General features: G+C 31.1%; 1 protein-coding gene across 1 annotated transcript in view; it reads left to right on the top strand.

The window, feature by feature from the left end:
- Positions 1-1517: 1517 nt before the first annotated feature.
- LOC125066047 (suppressor of cytokine signaling 2-like) overlaps positions 1518-21609 on the top strand; it is a 33601-nt gene continuing 13509 nt past the window's right edge. The window contains exon 1 of the mRNA XM_047673942.1: positions 1518-2110. Within this exon, the coding sequence (XP_047529898.1) occupies positions 2092-2110 (19 nt within the window). The 5' untranslated portion in view covers positions 1518-2091. The remainder of the gene's footprint in view (positions 2111-21609) is intronic.

Genomic DNA, 21609 nt, shown 5'->3' with positions numbered 1-21609 from the left:
CCGCGGGACAAAACTAGTAAAGCATATATGATTCGATGCCTAGAAGAAAGATTTGACTGGAGTTCCTTCGACATTCAATGTTTTCTTTTAGTTGTAACTTTGATCAGTTCTATTTCCGTCGAAGTCACAATCATAATCATAGCACATAAAATATATATATATTTCTCATTTTATTTTATATATATGACTTCCTGCAAGAAAATCGGCATTTTAATATTCACCCACGTAAATAAATCTTGTAAAGTGCGTGACCGAATCGCATTTACATAGGTTCTTCGAGTTAGAAATAGGACAGCGATTTATAAGTCTACGAGTAAACCTATAACAGATAAATCAAATTTTATACGCTTAGATACTTATGTTGCTGTTTTATTTAAAGTAATTCAAGAACAATTTATTTTTTTATACTTATTATAATATTCATTAATTAAAAGGTCCGATATTTTTCTTTGACTGATCTAATCATTTTTTTACAAAAAAATTATAATCTTAAATACGTTTCGTTTTTTGTTATCAATTTTATTTATAGTGTTCAGTTCTGAAAATGTTAATTTTCTTTAATAGGGCGAAAACGATACCTTGAGCAAGTAAGGGTTAAATATTAACTGAATCGATATAAAGCATTACTTTCGTTAGACATTTTTATTGCATTTAATAAGGAGCTTGTTTTATAAAGTGTCTTTATAGGTTTCTTGAACTTGATACTTTTGTATTAATTTGAACTTGGTTTGCACTCAAATGCTGGGTAAATTACGAACACTTACTATTATAGAATATAAAGTTTTTCAATAGTAGCTGTTGTTTCTAGACAGCAGGAAACGGCAAAGAAAATATTCGATGAACAGATTTTACAGAAGGGTAATTAGGCTTTCGATCAAGGGAGCATTAACCGCTTTTTAAATAAAAATAAACAAGTAACCAAGAACAGATCTTTTTAAAATTTCAATGTAAATATTAAGCATTTTTGTACTATGTACCTATATCACTTTCACTAATTGCAGTTGTTAAGAAATTAAACATAAAAAAGACGCGGCTTTTAATTTATTAATCCTTTATTTAATATAGGATCCATAAAATAACTCTGTAATATATAAGTAATAGAGTTAGTATTTAGAGTCTTGTTGGTAAAGTATTTTCAGTAAATTATACTTAAAAATATATGAATTGAAAAATATCCAAGGTAAATGTTATAATAATTAAGCATATCGTAAAAAATGCTAGATGATAATAACTTTAGGATTTCTGTTTGAAAGGACGCCTCAGAAAGCTTAATCCATTAATACGGCTGTAGTTATATACATTGATACCTAGTTGTTTTCTGTCTACAGCGCACCCAACGACACAAAATAGACCATGAGTGAATGAACTGCCCGGCGTTTATTACTTCCATGTCAGAAGGGAATAGAGGGCGGGGGCTATACAATGATAGATAGACACAATTATGTCAGCTAATCTATCTGGAGGTCGAAATATTTCGTAACGAAGTAACAGTCGCCACGCCAGCTGCGTGCCGGCTGACGTGCTGTAAAGAATATATTTTATATAAATTAATGACAATGCCTTGAGTTATTTCTTAGAAGCGCCAAGGTTGGTAATTCTGGGAAGTGCGGGCGCGCCGAGTTACGTAGAGAGCGAGCGAGCGGCGCGATGTCGCTCCGCGTGCGCCGCTGCCCGCTGCCGTGTGTTTACCTCCGCTTCGTGTGAGCGGCGCGCTACCACCAGTCGACTTTCGTGCACGACAGAGGAACTACGCCGCGACGGCCCGTAACGTCGAACTTTCACCTCCCGTCGCGATATCTGTATCTGTGATAAATACACCGGCATCGAGTGAAATTGAATGTGCACGTTCTTAGAAGAGGTTTCTGCGACGGCACGCGGACGAACGGCCGCCAGCGTCGTCGATTTCTGCAAATTAATTTCTCCAGTGCATTTCGCTTCCACGAAACAGCTTATAAAGAGTTTACCGAGAAGCGAACGGCAATAAAGTGGATTTGAGGAAATATCAGTAATTATAAGTGAACTGTGTGTTTCCGTGTTCTGTTGCTACATAAGACGTTTACATTGGATCCCAATCACCCGATCGCACCTCCAATGGTGGTCAAACTACCAGGTGAGAATAGAATTTATATTATGATTTTACTCGTTATTTATTAAATAAATAATATAGTCTGCATTGTGTCAGATGAAAGTCATCACTGATTTAAATAAGAACACGAATACACTCAACTTGTATGTGGCGCCAAGTGATATCGTAAAGGTCTCCAGGTCATCTACATTACAAACTTTGCTGTCCCGGTTCCACATATTTCTCGTAACAGTGGTCGTATTTTCGATTACTACAGCACCATAATAATTTAACGTTCGCACGAAGTTTCGAAAGTAAATTCACTTCACACATACAAGCCGACTTTCAACAGATTAACACTTGCTCACCTTGACGAGATATTATACTATTCGATGAAAAATCCTGTTCCATGCTAACAAGATTTTTATTTTCATTTGAAGTGTTAATATATTTTTATTTAATAATGTTATTGAATGTTAAAATCTAAATGCAACGTAAAGTTTTAGTTTTGTTTTCAGTTATTAAACTTTATTGGTTATAATAAAGAATATTGTTTAAATAAGTTAAATTTGATACTTGCGATATTATTAGACATTGAGGACACGCTAAGAAATTTGAAAGTTATCATTAAATATCAATTGCATCAAAATACAATATTATATTCGTTCGTATTGTGTAATCAAATATATATAATTCCCATTCATTTTGTTATGTAATATCGTAAAAGTTACTATATTGTTAAAATACCATTCATATATCAAATGCATAAAAATATATTTTACATTAAAACCATAATTTCAATTACCACTAGTAATTTAATGCTTTTGTGCAATTGGCCTTGTTTTCGATAAAAATGATAACTAGGCATTAAATTACTAAAAACTAAATTTTTCTGTCAATTGAGGGTGTAATCTAACTCTGTGTGTAAATAGTCAAAAATATAGAACCTATTTGGTATTTTTCAAAAATTACTTTAATAGCACAATTGAGTAAAAAAAAACTCGAAATAAAGTTTTATACTAATCAAAGGTTTTATATTACTATTGTGCCGTGATAAACTTATAATGACAAAAACAAAAATTGATACAATACCTGGATCCTCGATTTTCGTATTGTCTAACGACAGTTTTAATTTGATATAAAATTCACTTGCGAAATCCTTAGCAACTGTATTATGATGACGTAATTTTATCATGTTTGATCTAAGCGTATTTCCTTTCGTCATAGGTAAACAATATTTCTATTGGACTAACATATGCGTAAATGATAAATCTTAGCATTGCGAAGTCAATAAACAGTTAAGTAGCAAATTTTTACGCAATGTTTCTTTTTTAATCTTGTTAGAGTGACGTAACGATGCACGGTTATGTTGATACGATATCGATATTGTAATCGATATCGTATTCGAGTAGCCAATTTTAAGTTAAATAAAAAATATTGATTGATTATTTCCTTTTCAAACTGCTAACTTAATCAAAAATATTGATAGTAGAATACATGACTTATCTTCTACGATAAAACATAATATTTTATAACACTAATTCTTTCTTCTCTTAGATTGAACAATATGTTTGAAAAAATGTAAAAGAGTAGTTATTAAAACTATTGTTAATTATGAACCTGAAAGTGGTTAATTGCTTAGTTTAATAACTTATTTGCTAATCGTTAGTTTAAATTAAATTGTGTGCATGTGCAATGCGTGAATATTATCTACGTAAATTTATTTACACTTTCATTAAACATTTTAAATATGATTTAATTCTAAATAAAATGTCACACTTTTAAGTAAAGTATATGTAAAGGTGTACATCGATCGACTTATTTTGTTAAAGGGGACCTTAAAATATACATATAATATATACGAACATAATTTAGTCGGGTACCTTTAATATCCAGAAATCACTTTCTCCAACATAAATATCAGGAAACAATTGTTTTTTACTCTACACTGTTTGAGCTTTGTCTTAAAAGTTACCAAATTTTAATATTTGTCTAATTGATATAAATACTGCACAAAACATTTTATAATCAATGAGTCATAGTTAATATTCTTAACATCGATCGAATTCCTAATTAAATCAATGTGACGTTTTCAATTTCTTATACAGACTTTGCAATAGACAAACTTAAACACATTGTGCACCTTTGAATGCCCAACCTTATTTTAATCCAAGAGAATAAATAAACAGACTGTTAAGCTGGGTTCCGACCTGTATGATTTGAACGTAATGTAACATGTAACAATATGATCGTTCGTTTACACAGTACAGCAAGTTGAGTGTCATGCCGCAAGCACCACGTGATTCATTCGGTCGTCGGTAGTTCAACAAATATATTTGAGTGTTTCGTTACAAGTCTGGTCGCGACGTCTATTTTTAACTAATATCGATATTATCGTCTGACATCTTCACTTCTTCTATATTTGGAACAAACAGGTAACGCACATCTTTAGCAGACGACGTAACGTGTCACGCCTGTTACGAATGTTACGTTATAATGATATCTTAGGTATTATCTTAATCTATATACATATGTAATATATTTTTATATACTGCTCATGGATTAATCACTCAATCTCATAAACTATAACATCTACAAACTTAAAATTTGGCAGGTGGGTTCATTATAGGGTGTAGACATCCGCTAAGAACGGATTTTACGAAACTACACCCCTAAGGTGGTTGGAAGTTTGTATTTTATAAAGTTCGCGCGGGTAGAGCCGCAGCTTCAGTTAGTATACCTAATATATTCTAAGAAAGCATTTTTTAAATTAAAATATGATTTAATATCCTTATTATTTTTACTAATTTAATAATATTTTAACTTGTCGTTTTTTATATTGTTAGATATTTTTCTCAAACAGAAATAAATAATTCGACTCTTATTTCTAAGAATAATGCTGTCAAACAATAAAAGTTAAAATGGCGTTTGGCGCCAATAATATTTACTTTAACGTGACAGACCACGTATCCTATATACAATACTTATTAGTAGAGATTTGTAGAAATCCAGGAACCTCGCCAGTATTCTAAGGCTATGCCTATATTGCTGTGCTTAAGTTTCGTTTGAGCAAGCCAATTTATTAAGAGGTACAAGGGACAAAACATCTTAGATCGAACCCAATAACAATATCAATAGTAAAAACTATATAGATAGATATAGTGGCTTCTTTGGTGTAAGCTAAATAAGTTATCACATACTAATTTATATAAATAGTAAACAACTATTTAAGTATAGTAAGTATGTGCACTAGTTAAATGTATAAATTAGTTACGACTTAGCGTTTAATAGAGAAGAACATTCCCAGTTGTTTCCAACGGATACTAAGTAAATATAAAGTTTCCTTTGTTATATCCAAGGTACATACCTTAATAGTTTTATTCCCTGTTTCTAAAACAGAACATTAACTTAATAAATATTGGCATTTGACTATTTTTGTAATGGAATTTCTTCTATATTGAAGGTGAAAAGTGATTGTATTCTATGGAATTACAATTATAATTACAATAGCAATTCATACAATACCGATTTACATACAAACAAAATGTTAAGGCAGTCCTTCATAAACATATTAAACAGTTAACTTTATTGTTTGATTTTCCTTTGTTTAAATACTTAGAAAACAGCATTCCTGTTCATTTTATAGAATACAATAATTCTAAATAACATATAGGTATATGAGGGTAGTACGCACCACATAATATTCATTTATTAGCTGAACGTCAAAAGGACTATTTATAGATCTATTCAGTTACAAAAGCGCGTTTCAATTAATCGATTTATAATAAAATAAATTTATGATATACTAAAACCTTATTGGTATTATTTTTTTAAGGGCGCGCCTTCTTGAATAAAACTATAAGATAGTACGATGATGATCTTGACTGATTTTGGTTAGACGCGCCCATCGCAGACATTAAAGTGAACAAGTGTGTGCGTAAATCAATAAATATATTTTCATTATGTATTCCATCACTCTCATATTCCGATAGCATGGTAATTGAACACAACCAACCAAATAGTTTAAAAATCCAAATAACTTTTGTCATCCGTCCGAAAACAGGGCCACGGGATTTGCAGCCGTATAAAATGTCCAATAGTCTTACGGGGTAGTTATTTGAGATAATAAAAATGTCTAAATAATAATATCGTAAATATATTCAAATCCGGTTATAATTACCGCACCTACACGCTCCGCTACCGCCTCACTGCAGACCGGTTACCGCGAACAATCGCACATTGTTCTTGTTTTACCGGGAACGCAGGTAAAACGAATACGGGGAACCGTGCATTTGTTTCGCCAACAGAGACAATAGAGTTTTTTACCAGCTATTTTTAAGTTTCTAAGAGCACCTCGACTCATTCTATTGTTAAACCTTTATTATAGTATGCCTTGTTATAATTTTAGTTTCTTAGAAGTTAGAGCCTCTGAAGATTTTCTCTTATAATTGTGTCAAGGAAATTATTTCTGTTGAATATACACGTATTTGATAGCACGTTAGTCACCGATATTTTAGTATAAGCTGTATTAGATACAGACGACAGACAGACAGACACGATGCAATACAATTATTATACTATAAGTAGGTAATTTTGTGTAAATGTTACCATTTATGTAAAGATTTTATTTTAAAAATAATAAATAAACAAAGAAGCATGGATTTATATGTAAATAAAACTTACTAAAAGTACACGCAATATTTATATTAATAATGCAAACATCCCAATTAAAATGATTACGTCCGAAGTAATGAGTAACAATGAAATGAATACTGGGTAATTGATCATAAATTTTCACTCAACATTTCATCTTTAGGAATAAAATTAATATTCATATTTTTATTGTCATCGCGTTGGCGGTATATAATTTAGTAGCAAATTATAGAATTATTGCGGCTAAAAATTTGCATTATTCATTGCGATGCGTTTGACATAATATATTAATGCCTGCACTACATTGCATCTAAAAAAGTAACCGGCTCTGAAAAAAATAAAAGTGTAAAGGTGTGACTAACATTTTTAAAATTTTATAATCTATAAATGAAAAATTTAAATGATCACATTGCTAACAATATTGCACAATTCAAATTAATGTTCCAGAGATTTTAAATTTTTCTTCATAATTCATTGCTGGTGAGAAATAAGTAATATATACTTACTTCTTTTTCTACGAATTGACAGGTGACAGAAATAGGTATTATGCTTAATAAAAAGTTTCTTTAAATTTTATCAAATAAAAAACACAAAGCAAATTACTTTACTCGATTAACAACCGACGCTACATTTAATGAGGCTCTTAACATGTAAAAACGTCGGCTTATATCGCAACGATGATTAAAAATATCTTTTTATGCATTGTTATTCAGCATTTATGGGCGTAAATTCTAATAAAGCGTTGTGTATTCGTCATAACTATACACCGCCATGCTTTTATGGTGACCGCACTTGCATAATGTAGGCGGCATAAGTTTCCTCGAAACAGTGTTAACGACATCGGTCGACTATGAGTGCTACTTATCTTGTAAGCCAACTTTAACGAAACGAACATTGTATATTAATTAAAGTTTCTAATACAATGTTTTTGTATTATGCAATAGATAGAATTAAATATTTCAAATTTTATTAAAGCTTCTTGTGCGTGAAATTGGATTCGATTGATTTTTAGCACTTGTAATTGAATTACTAACGAACTGACGTAAAATGACGAAATTAATGACAAAACCGGCTTAAAAATATCACATAGTAAATAAATTGTCAGATAATTGATACATGATTTATTATTTAAAGTTAAATATTGATTTATAATTTATATGACGATACTGTATTAATATTACTAAAAAAACATTTCTAAAACATATAAGCATAATTTAAGGTTTTAAACAAATATTAAGATAACATTGAAAATAAGCGAAATTCAATATTTGTATACATTTTTTATTTTTCTACAAATTCATAGATATTATTATTATAACCCACAGATAATTCCGTTAAAATGCTTCCCTTCTGTTAAACTTCTACGAAATTTTAAATATTTACTAATGGATTTACGTCGAAATATGTGTAAAATCAATAAACAAATCAAATGTCTATTCCTTTAAAGAAAGCTATTATATGTATTTCTTATTATTTGGTCTAGGGTATATATAGTTTATATTTTATTTCATTATTTTTTATCTGTAGTTTGTACCGTGTAAATATTTATCACATTCTTAATTACGCTCGGTAAACATTTTTAACTGCCAACACGTTCGATCATTCATTAAAATACTTCAGTAGTAGAATTAAAAATAAGTTGTTCCATCGCTGTACTTGAAAACTTGCTGTTTCGATAAGAAATACTTGCCTTTATGTTAAAATATGTATCTACCTACGACCTCACGCAACAAATAAACTAAAATTAAAGGCTTAACTTTGTATTTATAGATTTTTTCTTCTCTTGCACTTTTAATTACGGTTTTTATTTTAAATTACATGCTATTTTAGATAATGCTCAAAGTTACTCAGGTAAATAAAGATGTTTAAACGTTTAAGAAAAAATAAAACACATTTTATTTAAATTTATATTTTAAAAATCCTACCACAGATAAAAAAGGATTGTTTTCCTTCCTTTTGGGATTTAAGGTCATGAATTTGTTTGTGCGATGATAATATGTAAGTATTAATAGGATTATCATATTTGCGCTAAAGTTTAAAAATTATTCATTGGTCCATGTGCATGTCCGCTCACTTACTAGGTCAACGAACTATCGTCATTCATGCTACAGATACTCGATGCGTGGGAAAAGTTTATATAAATAAGATAATGATAATCGTTTTTATTATATGTACTTTAGTATCAAAAGTTTTTTTTATGTTCTACTTCGTAGTTCGTTTTTATATACTTTTCGAAAAATTACTTTTAGTAAAAAAAATGTTGTACCAATGACATTGAAACATGTCCACGAATGACCTTAATACCCAATGATATTTATTTATATTTTCTCTCGTGTTTTTTGAAAGTGGATGTTTCTTTTACAGTTTGGAATTTTAAATGAATTAAAGCGAGACAGAGTCTTTAACGAGCGTTTTATCTCTATAATCTATAAATAATATAGAATCTGGAACTCTAATGCATTAAAGTTTACTATATAACTTGTTTGTAGAATACTAGTACATAAGTAGTATGTTTATAATAAAGAAAGGGAATAATTTCGTGGTCAAATGCGTCCAACCCCTTAAATATTTTATCATAATATGTATTAACATATATTTTTTTATATGTTTAATTACTATAAAATCACTGATAAGATTTAAAATACAATGAATTAAAGATTACTATTCATTATTAATAAATGAACATGAAATATTATCATAATAGATTAAGGTAATTCATATATGCAGGAAGTATAATAACCGTTATTTTTTCGCCGTAATCGGGTAAAAAGATTCAAAGTGCGCTACTAGGAAAATGTGCGTCCGATCGAAACGTAGGAACGAGGTGGGATGGGTGCGCGCGCGCAGGTACGCTTGTTCTCAGAACATGAAGTTTTTGCTCCTTTTTCGATTCGAGTTTACCGAGAACCCGGCCCGGTGGCGGGTCTACTCGGAACGCGTAATTAATCCTTAGAAGCCTTCAGAGGGTTGTTACGAGAAATCGTCGTATTTTTTTGTATTTCTCATAGAGAATTGACTTGTTGCCTTTGAACTTCGCATCGATTGTGTGCTTCAAAGATGATTTAATTAAATTTCAAGCATTTATATTGTTTAATAATTGAACGTTTTTGTCCCTTGCATTTTTACTAGTAAATTATTTGTTTTGGTTATTCTTGAACATATATTAATAACATCATTATTATTCGTTCTGTTATATATTTAAAGATACAAAATAGTCTGAGATTTCATAAACGTTAATTTGCATAATTGCTTTAAGTTATATAACGTAACATTTATTGGAATGAAATTGATGAACTTATTCTTAGTCGTTGTTGAAGCCTTCTTAGTGGTAAATACGTATGTATTTAACGTGGGTAAGGTATATAGCTCAGAAATGTGTGCGCAAACACAGGTTCACACATTATATATTCTCTCTCTCTCTCATAATTCGGTAAGAATCCGAAACCGTCGGAAAAAGTTCGAATTCAGGAACAATTGCTGTCAACACTATCAATTTCCAAACTACGAGTTGATTGACTACGCTACTCGATTTAAAACTAAGACATGGGAATCTGCAGGCTTATAAGGTAGACAGCGAAGTTAAATAAATATAATTGTATTGTTTTTAGTGCTTTTAGGACAATAGTCCTATAAGTAATTATGATTCTTAGTCAAAAAGAGCATCTGGTTATTTGTAATATCTAAATTATTCTCGTTTAGTTATCAATCGAGCAATATCGAATTAATTCACTAAGGTCATTTTCCACGGTACGGAACACATACATTATGTAGATATATGTATGACGTCCGTCTCACGGCCCTGATAGAAAATCGTATTAGATATATTCAAATAAAATTATGCAATCAATCAATTTTTTGTTCTTTAAGATTATTTTAAGCGATTCGTAAAGTATTCTAACGAGAAAATTTGGCAGAAAAGTCAGTAGTTACCTACTTTTGGCCACTTGTTAAATTACATTACTAATGTTGATAATATCTTGATCTTTAGACATAAATTATTGATTTTAGTTTTATCTATATCATTACTTGGTCTATCTCTTTATTTGTAACAAGTTTTTTGAAGCATATCTCCTTTGGACGCATTAAGAGTGAAAATCAAAGTTGAATTTGAATAATACCAATCCAGCGCAAAAAGGATGGAGAATGGTTTGAGAGGGAGATAAAAATATCTTGCATTTAGTTCCATTTCTATCACGTGTACCTTACATACAGCATATGCTCGTTTAATGAATAAACAAACGAATAGAAATGAATACAAACGAATTTGAAAAATACCTTACATTAATACTTAGTTATAAAGTACGATTTTTATACAGCATTCTTAAATATACACATTCCAGCTGTTCCCCGACTGCTTCGCTGGTCAAAAAACGGAGGGAAGAATCAACGGAATTCAAAAAGCTACCCTATTAACCATCTACGGACGATTCCAAGTCGATTGGACAGAGTAATACCGATACGTTCATTAGTTTTCACGTGACAGACGCACAAAGAAAAAAAATACATTTATATATATGTAGTTAAATATAAAAATAACGTAAATCTTTTACCTACCGCCTTAGGCTAAGGCCTAAGGCTAATTAGAATAATTAACGATTTCGCATGGCCGATGGTTACCTTTCATATCTTTAGAAACACTCAAGTACGTCGAATCAATTCGTCTCGACTCAAGATGTATACGACCATCGACAAAAGTAAATCTTTTAGAAAGTGGATATTCGTATCGGTTTCTTTTATTGACGCAGCACGAACACTAGAATGAAGAATGGAACTCGATTTGTTTTCGTTCGTCGCTGTCTGTCAATCGATGTTTTTTGTTCATGGAAAAAATACTTGTAGCCCGAATCGCTGATTATCTCCGCGGTTGGACGCAACAAATATCGTTGACCTAGGATGGGGACCGGTGGAAGCATAAAGACGCGCCGATTCCAAGAAACTGGGCTAGTTTAAAATTTCAATGGCCAAGTACTGCGAAGCCGATCGCCATTTTTCCCTGACGTATTGATTGAAACAATGCTTTGATCTCAGATAGTTTGCGAGAGTGATCCGCAAATGAGGGCGATAAGGTCGAGTTTAGAATGCTTAGGAATTTGGGATCGATTTTCCTCTCCAAGTTCTTTCCGTTGGTTTAATATTTAAAAATATACTTCAATTTTTTACATAGAATTATTTACATTTCTACAATATTAACAAAAATCTACTCAAATAGAAAATAGATTTTTGCAAATTTTAAACACACTGGAAATAGATAACTTAATAAAATATCATTGTCAGCTGTTGTAACTTAATACGGTGAAGGTTGAGTATCACCTTACGGTCAGTCAATCTGTCTGCACGTTATGTTCTTGGCGTCATGATATAGAAACTACGTAAACGGTAAATAAAATATTTATTGTTAAACTATGACCCATGTGGGTTGTCGTGATTGTATTGAAAAAAATTACAAATCTCGTTACGGTTGAGAAATTTTAGTACAAGAACTGAAATAAAAACGTGAATGGAGGCAAATTTGTAATCCAATAACCCGTTCAACGAGTTCACAGTAGGAAACCCCTTTCACTCGCAAGCGCGGGCGCGGGATAAAAATAGTCACTCTTATTTACAGATTACAACATCTAATTGACCGGCTATAAATCTGAACCTATGCCGGTAAAATATAACGGAACGCGTTTATTTAAAAATCGAATGGGCCACGGAACGGCTTTCCAAGAAGCGCGGCGCAACGTCGAACGACCAACCGGTCGGCGAAGTTCTCGGAACACGCGAAGGTTGCTCGGCTAAACTCTTACATTGGAGCGGAACGTTCATTGCCGAACTCTTAATGTGCTTTTGACTCCAGCATACATACACTATACTTGACTTTTTATTGCCAGTCTGCCGGCTATCCTCATTGGATTTAGGGCAACGTAACCGCCATTTTGCGTTTAGTTTTGTTACAAGATCCATTCCACGTTCAAATTACTTTCATTTGCTTTTTAATGAATGTATAAAAACGCGATGGAAATAAAAAGGACAATTAAGTCCTTGAGAAATGATGATTAAAAAGTATAAATTGCATATAAACAAAATTACTTTACCGTGTTCTACCTCAATTTTAAAGGATTTTTCTCCGAAAATTACTTAAACGATGTTATTATAATAAGAATTGCTAAAAACTCATTCAGATGCGTCTGAACGTTAATTTCGTGCTCTATTTTAGTTAATTTTAATGCTCATTATGCGTATTGCAGGTATATCAGGAAAGCATTCAAATTTCTGAGTACTTAGCTTTCTATTCGGTAACAAGAATTCCACAGCGTACGTACGTGTGATGAAATTGATTCTCGTTTCGCTGGTTGGTGTCAAAGGCCAGGAAGAAATTGAGGTTATCTCACTTGGCAGTAAATGGGGTTACCAGCAGTATGAGAAATTCAACAAACGGTTTAGAATAAAAACGACTCAAATAAATATGTAAAATGTTTACTTCAGTTTTTTTTATTTTAATTATTGTTAAATGATTCGCAGAAGTAAAAACCAACTCAAAGTCGTTTTCAATGAAAGTCAAACCTATTAAGTTGCTTAATTATATTATCTGCAAGCGAATAAACTCGACTTATGAGTAATTGTGATATTTCTGACCACTACCATCCATCTGGATAAGCCATTTCATTTAATATCAAATGAAATGCCAAGGAAAGTTGTCATAAAAATTGGAACAATACTATATTTACTACATATATAATTTACATATGTCAGAATTAATAACTTACATTAAGGAAGTAAGTAAAAAAATATAATATCAAATTAAAAAAACAAATCTACTATTACTGGTCACGCTGAATATTTGCAAATATGCTAGAAAATAACATTTTCCTCTTGAAGCCCTGAGGTATTAAGACGGAATGTTAAATCATTATGATTTTTTTGCACTATTACCTGCTCCATAGCTAAACGTTTCAACTGAACAAATAATGAAACATATTTAAAACAATTTCATTATTGAATGGATATTAATAATATATATATATTTTATTGTTAAAGAAAATGCTACTTGCTCTTTTAAAATTTACTCCGAAAACACTGTAATGACAATCCAAAGTCAAAACACATACGTAAACATTTTATACCATGACAAATATATTCACATATTTGTTAAGAACAGAAACTATTTCCATAACATTTACGAATAAGTATTCAATAAAGCGTTGCTCCTATATTTAAATTTATTCTAATGATACTCAAATTCTCCTGAAGATATTCTAATATTTTTAAATATTAGTACATACTTTGTAACGAAATACTAGAGTTTTCTGTAGAAGTTTCAACCGGTATAAACACATATACAAGTGCCAGAGTTACGAATTCCAGGAAGCTTACTTCTGCCGGCTATTAATATGCCGGCTATTTTCATTCTAGATATCTTAACGAGTTGCCCCAAAAGTCTGGTGTATGAATTTAAAAAATCCGTATCAGAAGTATGTACCTACGTGTTATATTTTGCACGTGATTTATTGATAAGTGTAATCGATTTTAACGTTTATTGATATATGTTAAAAATTGTCAAACATCAATTCTTGTCAACAATCTGAACCACTTAAAATGCTAATATAGTTTGATAAGGAATTGTTCATTCAAAAAACAGCCGACAATGAGAAGTATGTCATATCTTTTAAATTTATCTTGACCTAACAATTTAAGTTTCAATATTTGTATGATTATATATCAACTTATTTTAATAATTGTCGTACAAACAATATAAATTATGGCTATTCCATCTCTCTCGAAAAGATAAAGTGGATTCTTATAATATCAGCGGAAGGGTAGAATCAGGTCTAAATATATATAATTTTAGCTCCATACTGTTTACTGATAAGTGTTTAAAATATAGACTGCTACAAAACAGTATTGTTACATAAGGATTATTAAAACAATAATGTATTTACATACGTAAATTGAAATAGGTTATCAATAAATTGATATGTACAACTGGTTATTAAACAAAAACCTTCTTGACGCGAATATCAATTATTTATCTGTTCCGAGAAAATTATACGTTCGAAAACAATTTGACGCTCGGAATGTCTGTCCAAAATTACAATACGGCGAAAAATATAAAAGCAAATGAGCGATATTGTAGTATTATTATATTACGAACTTCGTGAAGGCTATTTGAATATATTTTAATGAGAATAGTGTCACTTTATGAATAGGTGTTTTATTTTCAAACTCGTATCGCACGTGAACAAAATTTGTTATACGTGAACATATTTATTTTTTATGGCTAACTACCTATCCATCCCGATTTCACACGGTTAAATTAAGAGTCGAATACAACTTTTAGATTGAAGAAAAAACATAAAAGACACATAAATGTTTGGTCCGGCTAGGAAAGTTGAAATTCTTGGCTATTCTCTACTATATAATGCATTTATTATACATACAAACCTTTCTCTTGAATGAGTCTGTTTATTGATGTAAACCACATTAGAATCCGTTGCGTAGTTTAAAAGATCTAAGCGTACAGACGGCGGAAAGCGACTTTGTTACTACTTATACTATGTTTTTTAGACAAGAAATTATACGAGAAGATTGATTACACGTTGCCACCTTTACTCCAATAAGCAGTACCAACACTTTCTAAAAATATTATTATATGTCTTTATGTATATATTTATTTATATCAATAGGTATTTATAAGTACAATATTCACTTAATTCGATGACAAGAGGAGCCCATAGGTATATGTATATGTATATAGTAGTAATAGAAGTGTGTTCACCCACTAACTACTATTTTTGCGGGCTTTATGTTGTGTAATGCAGAAGCTCGTAACTGTGTTTCAAAGAAACACATCGAACGAAAATATAAAAAGTCTTGCACGATAGTTATACTGTTCAAAAGTTGCTCATACGAAAGAAGGTCTTCGTTCCGTGCCACTGGCAAATACTTTGGACAGTATTAGGTGTTATTATTCAATTCATGTGGTTTTTTTATACATTCTGTTACATGGGCCACCATAAGTAGTCACCATCTCCCATAGACATTGGCGCTCTAAGAAATATTAACCATTACACCACATTACCTAAGCTAAGATAGTATGCCGGTTTGCCTTTAGTGTTCACTCATTCTTCAAAGAGAAATACAGAAATACTAAGTATTGCTGTTTGGCGGGCTAAAGCCCTACTACCAAGTAACGTTACAGTGTTATGACAGACATAATTCGCTAAAACCATTTCCTCCTCGTTTTGGCTTAGCCAGTGTCATGTCATGTACTCGCACAAAGCCCTACAACCGAGTAAGTTAATTCATTGTCCATTGCTACCTTTACTCCTAGCAATATATGTGGTATGTTTTGTTAATGAACAATGAAAATCAAAGTAACTGATACTGTCGCCGACGCTTTGTGTTTGATATTGTGTTACAAAGGATTCTATAATTTACTGTAAATAACAAATAGCTTTGCATGTCGACTTTGCTCTTTGGATTATATTAACTATAAGTGATCGATATCGGAACTAGAACAAAGGAACGATCATTTTCTGTTAGAAATTGCAACTCCATAGGTATATATTAAATTCTCATGAAATAAATATAGTTTCTAAAAGATCTTCGTATCTTAAAGTAAATTGGATCGTCGCGATGGGTATTGCTTCTGAACAATATATGGCACGATTTGTTTGATACTATTTTATAAATAATGCTTTTGAACGAAATTGTTTTCGTGTCGTAATAGGTACAAAATTTTATTTTATATCATTAGACCCAATTGCGATATATATTATTATTATTGATATTGTCTTTTAATATATTATATTATACCGTGATTTACTCCCCCAAATATGTCCCTTAACTTTCGAATATTTAATGAATAAAATCGATTATTGCTCAGACTCATCTGCATGGATTGTTATCAAAGCTAAAACTGTTAATAGATAAACATAAACATAAACATAAGCAGCCCGTAATTGCCCCACTGCTGGGATAAAGGCCTCCTCTCCCTTTGAGGAGAAGGTTTGGAGCATATTCCACCACGCTGCTCCAATGCGGGTTGGCGGAATACACATGTGGCTGAATTTCGTTGAAATTAGACACATGCAGGTTTCCTCACGATGTTTTCCTTCACCGCCGAGCACGAGATGAATTATAAACACAAATTAAGCACATGAAATTTCAGTGGTGCCTGCCTGGGTTTGAACCCGAAATCATCGGTTAAGATGCACGCGTTCTAACCACTGGGCCATCTCGGCTCTTAATCAATAGATAGCTTCTAATTAATTTTTAAAATCCTAAGCTAATTCCTTTTTTGAGTATTTTTATTCAAAAAGATTAATCATAGCTTTGTTTTTTGTTGTTTACTTTCAACCATTTTAAAACTAGAATATTTACTATTCTTAGCGAAATGTTTAAACTCCGTCCATTTCTCTTCTCGTTTCCGACAGCCGTACTCTTTGAACATTGCGGGTGTTCAAGCGAATAATGACTCGTTTTTTTGTTGATCCCTTGCTTTATTCACAACTGTTATGTTTCAGAAGCACAGTTTGAAATAAATAGTGTTTTTTTTTTGTAAATGTTGATTAGCGACGCAGTTAAAAGCCTTATGATCTTCATTTGTTTGATGAAATGGGCGATCTAACTCGAAGAAATTACGATTAATATTGGCGTTTATTTGCCCTATTAATAAATAAGATAAATATAATATAATGCATTCCAGTAGTCATTTATAGGATTCGTATAAATTGCTTTTGATAATAAAAAAAATAAATTAGTTATAAACCTGATACCAATGGTTACTGCTTAATAAACTATTACAAATACTGAAATAGATCTAATCTAAATCATTTAAATCATTTTGAAATAACATTTTCGAATGAAACGTAAACTGGAAAACGTTATTTGCCCCATATTTAACGCTCCCGGAAATTAATTTAAGTTATATCTGTTTTCACACAAAACTGTTTCAAAATTAATCTTGCTTGAAGAATATGTCCGGAATTTGATTGAATAAATAATCAAATGTTCTGAACAGCTAGGACTATCGATAGATTTGTGGTTGTCTGTATGTATGTTTGACGGAAAATATAATATAATTTATTCAAGCTCTTATAAGAGTTTTAGACACGATAATTATCATGTTATTATTCGGTTCGGAACCGAATACCGTATACCGGTTCGGAATGTAGATTTTTTGAGTAGAACTAGTTCAATAATAGTACATATAAAAATTACACAACTTGTCAAATGTTTGATGCTAAAACAATATCTTTCTGAAACTCAAAAATTTGCTTATAATATACAGCTAACACTCCAACGAGAACAAAAGATGAAAGAATTACGAAATTTTCGTACATATATTTTTTGTATACAGTATATTTTGACTTAATTTAACTAATTAAGTCAAAATATACTGTTATAAAGTTTACAATAAGAAACGAACTTATTTTGATTTTAATTGTATATTGAGGTAACTTCGAAAAGGAAAATGACTACCATTGTATAAAAAGTTAAATAATAGTCCCTGAATGTCCGCAAAGCGAAGCAAAGTTCACTCGTTCTGGAACTTATTCCACTGCGCTCTAGTATGGACTTATACACATTTCAAAGAATTTTATACGACATAATGGCGGACTTCCTCGCGATGTTCTCGTATGCTTAATTTGTATTTATATTTCGTCGTGCTTGGCGGGGGTCTTTAGATTTAGCTCAACGTGTTCATTATACTCTCACAACAAAACACAAAATGCCCTTATTTATATGCAAAGCTTTCTTACTCTTAGTTACTTTTTCATATATCATCAACGTCATACCTCCCTGCCCGTTTGTTTTTCTGACATTGTTTTCCTGGGACCATGATGTTATATAAGAACGTTAATACTAATATTAATTGTAAGTAATATTTATCTTCAGATATATTTAAAGAGTTACGTTAATTTAGAAAATATAACCTTTTAATGTTTACTCAATGTTTTGTTTTATTTTTCTATTAAGAGACAATGATTAAAAGAAACGTATACTAAACCAACAATGTTATACTCGATGGGTGTAAATGTTTTCCGACTTAGGTTGTCCATCTTAGAACTCATTTCATTATTGCGTATCTAAACACGTATATCAAATTTCAGTACAATTCGATAGCGGGTATGAGCTAAAATCAATGATACTTGGGTGCGCTAGGCGCAGGTCAAAGGCTTTCCAAGTTATGTAAAAAGTATAACCATGCAAACACAATAGTAATATGTATTTATGAAATAAAGCCCGTATGTACACGATTGCAATATGTACATTATTTTAATACTATTGTTATTTTCTTTCGGTACGATTTCAGCAATTATAGGGGCTTATTTTTAATTGATTTCATTGAATAGGATGTTTCTTGGGGGAACCTCATTAGAAGCTAAATAACAGACTAAAATAAATAATTACACTACTCTTACTCTAATACATCCGACAGGGTTTAATCATCGTCATTTCGCATTGTATTTTTTATTTAGGTAATAAACTTGCGTCAATATACTTTGGGTATCTTATTTTAATTTATAAGCTGTGGTTCAATTCAAATGTTGTAATTTGTGCAATGAATGACACAAAAGATACTGTTTCGCTTATATTAAATACTGAAACCAATTATAAAGCAATCATCATTCGCTTGATGGCCCAGTGGTTGAGAGCCGAGATGGCCCAGTGGTTAGAACGCGTGCATCTTAACCGATGATTTCGGGTTCAAACCCAGGCAGGCACCACTGAAATTTCATGTGCTTAATTTGTGTTTATAATTCATCTCGTGCTCGGCGGTGAAGGAAAACATCGTGAGGAAACCTGCATGTGTCTAATTTCAACGAAATTCAGCCACATGTGTATTCCGCCAACCCGCATTGGAGCAGCGTGGTGGAATATGCTCCAAACCTTCTCCTCAAAGGGAGAGGAGGCCTTTATCCCAGCAGTGGGACAATTACGGGCTGCTTATGTTATGTTATGTTATGTTTTTGTGGAATAGATTGAAATTTGGTTGATTCTAATACATTTTATATAATGGATATGTTGAATCCAGGTCATTTGTGTTATAGAGTAATACACGATTTTTTTCGTGTATTAAATTGAAATATTTAAATTAAATAAATTACATATATGTATATACTATAATAACAGAACAAAAGGTAATAACATAACTTTAATATTTTTATTTTAACTGACCAAAAGTTATAGCATATAATCAAAGAGTTCGATAATGAGATTTTAGAATACTCCTAAATTAACTCCTCATACTCTTGGGACGGACAAGGGAAAGAACCACCGAGCTATATCTTAATTTTGTTTTGTTTGTGTTATTATATTTAACATAAACAAGATAACATATATTTTTGCGTTAAGTCCCGGAGAAGAAGAATTTTTTAAAACTATCTATATTAGTTACTCTTAGACTTGAAAAGACAATAGCCAAATAGTTTACGGTCGTCAAAACGCCAACCATTGCTATGACTCTTTAAAAAAAAACTCAATGTCATAAGACTTATTCTTTTCTTTTAAAATCTTTGTAACATAAAAAAATATAAATAAATGAATTAGACAAAATAAAAGTAACAGTCCATGTCCCATTGCTGGACTTTGTATCCGATTTATGTAAAATGCAATGATTATATTTCTATGAAAAAGATTTTAACTTCATTCCAAATGTAGTCATTCGTAAAAAGAAACGACTTACGGATAGTGCCAATGCATGGTTATTGCTTTTATTCGCTCCAGCGTACTCGTACATAAAAAAATGAAATGATATATTCGGATATTGCTTCTGTGAATGCTCAATTAGTAACTATAATCTCATATTATGAAATATAGTTCCGATGGAGGGGGTTGAACATTTTAGTGAAACAACTAATCGAATGTAAAATCTAAAGCAAATGTCAGTTCCCGGTAGTGCGAAACGACTCGTGTTTTTGAAAGTACGTCAAAAGGGCTCTGATAATTATACTAATTATAATTATGATTATATATTTAAAAATAAAAACTGTTAGATTAACAGACAATAAATAAAAACTATAGTATAATTTTCGATTAAACTTATTGATGAAAACAAGATATCGATAAAAAGGAATCAATTTTTGATAACGGTTAGATTCTCGACTAGACTATGGACTAAATCCCTAAGGTGTTCAGTTGTTATATGGCGCAACCGCGGGAACGCCGGTATATATGATATATCTAAACTAACCCCTTAGATATATAAATAACCACAAACCAATGAAAAACAACACTCACATATTTTTGCAGTCAGTTAGCAAGAATATCGATTAAAATATAAATAGGAAATTAGCTAAATTAAATATAATATCCTGTGATTACATTTTCCTGTAATTATCGATAATTTCGTTAATTATTGCATTTAAAGTAGCAATTAGTAGCAGATTGGCTCGTTTCGTCGGAACTGACTTTTGTTCTTAATTACATCGCTTTAAACACGCTGCCTGGAATTTTGATAGACCGGTATACCGATATGATTGTTAATCATTTACGCTTAATATTAATTGATAAAACCTATAATATCTGGTTTTATTTATATTAAGCACTTTCATTACCGACGTTTTTTATTTTTATAATGTTGGTAAAATGTAGTTTTATCCCAAGAGCCAAAAGTCTTTTTTATTTCTTATATATGTATATGAATATTTCATTAGTACCTACATTCATTTAAAATGTACAAATACTATAATAAATATGTAACATTTGTTATACATATATAGTTATATTGTAAATATGCATATTATTGTATTTTTGTAAAAATTAAAATAACAAAAATCAGACCTTCAAACATTTAGCTAGCTGTATCTAACCTTGTATTAAAAATAAAAAATAATCTCTCTTAAAAATATTTTCATAAATAATTCCAATTAAATCCGAAATTAGAGCGAGATAGCTATAAC

Source organism: Vanessa atalanta, chromosome 8, assembly GCF_905147765.1.
Source record: "Vanessa atalanta chromosome 8, ilVanAtal1.2, whole genome shotgun sequence".
In the NCBI taxonomy this organism is placed as follows: domain Eukaryota; kingdom Metazoa; phylum Arthropoda; class Insecta; order Lepidoptera; family Nymphalidae; genus Vanessa; species Vanessa atalanta.
The sequence above is the reverse complement of the archived record's forward strand: the minus strand, read 5'-3'. Positions and strand labels throughout refer to the sequence as shown.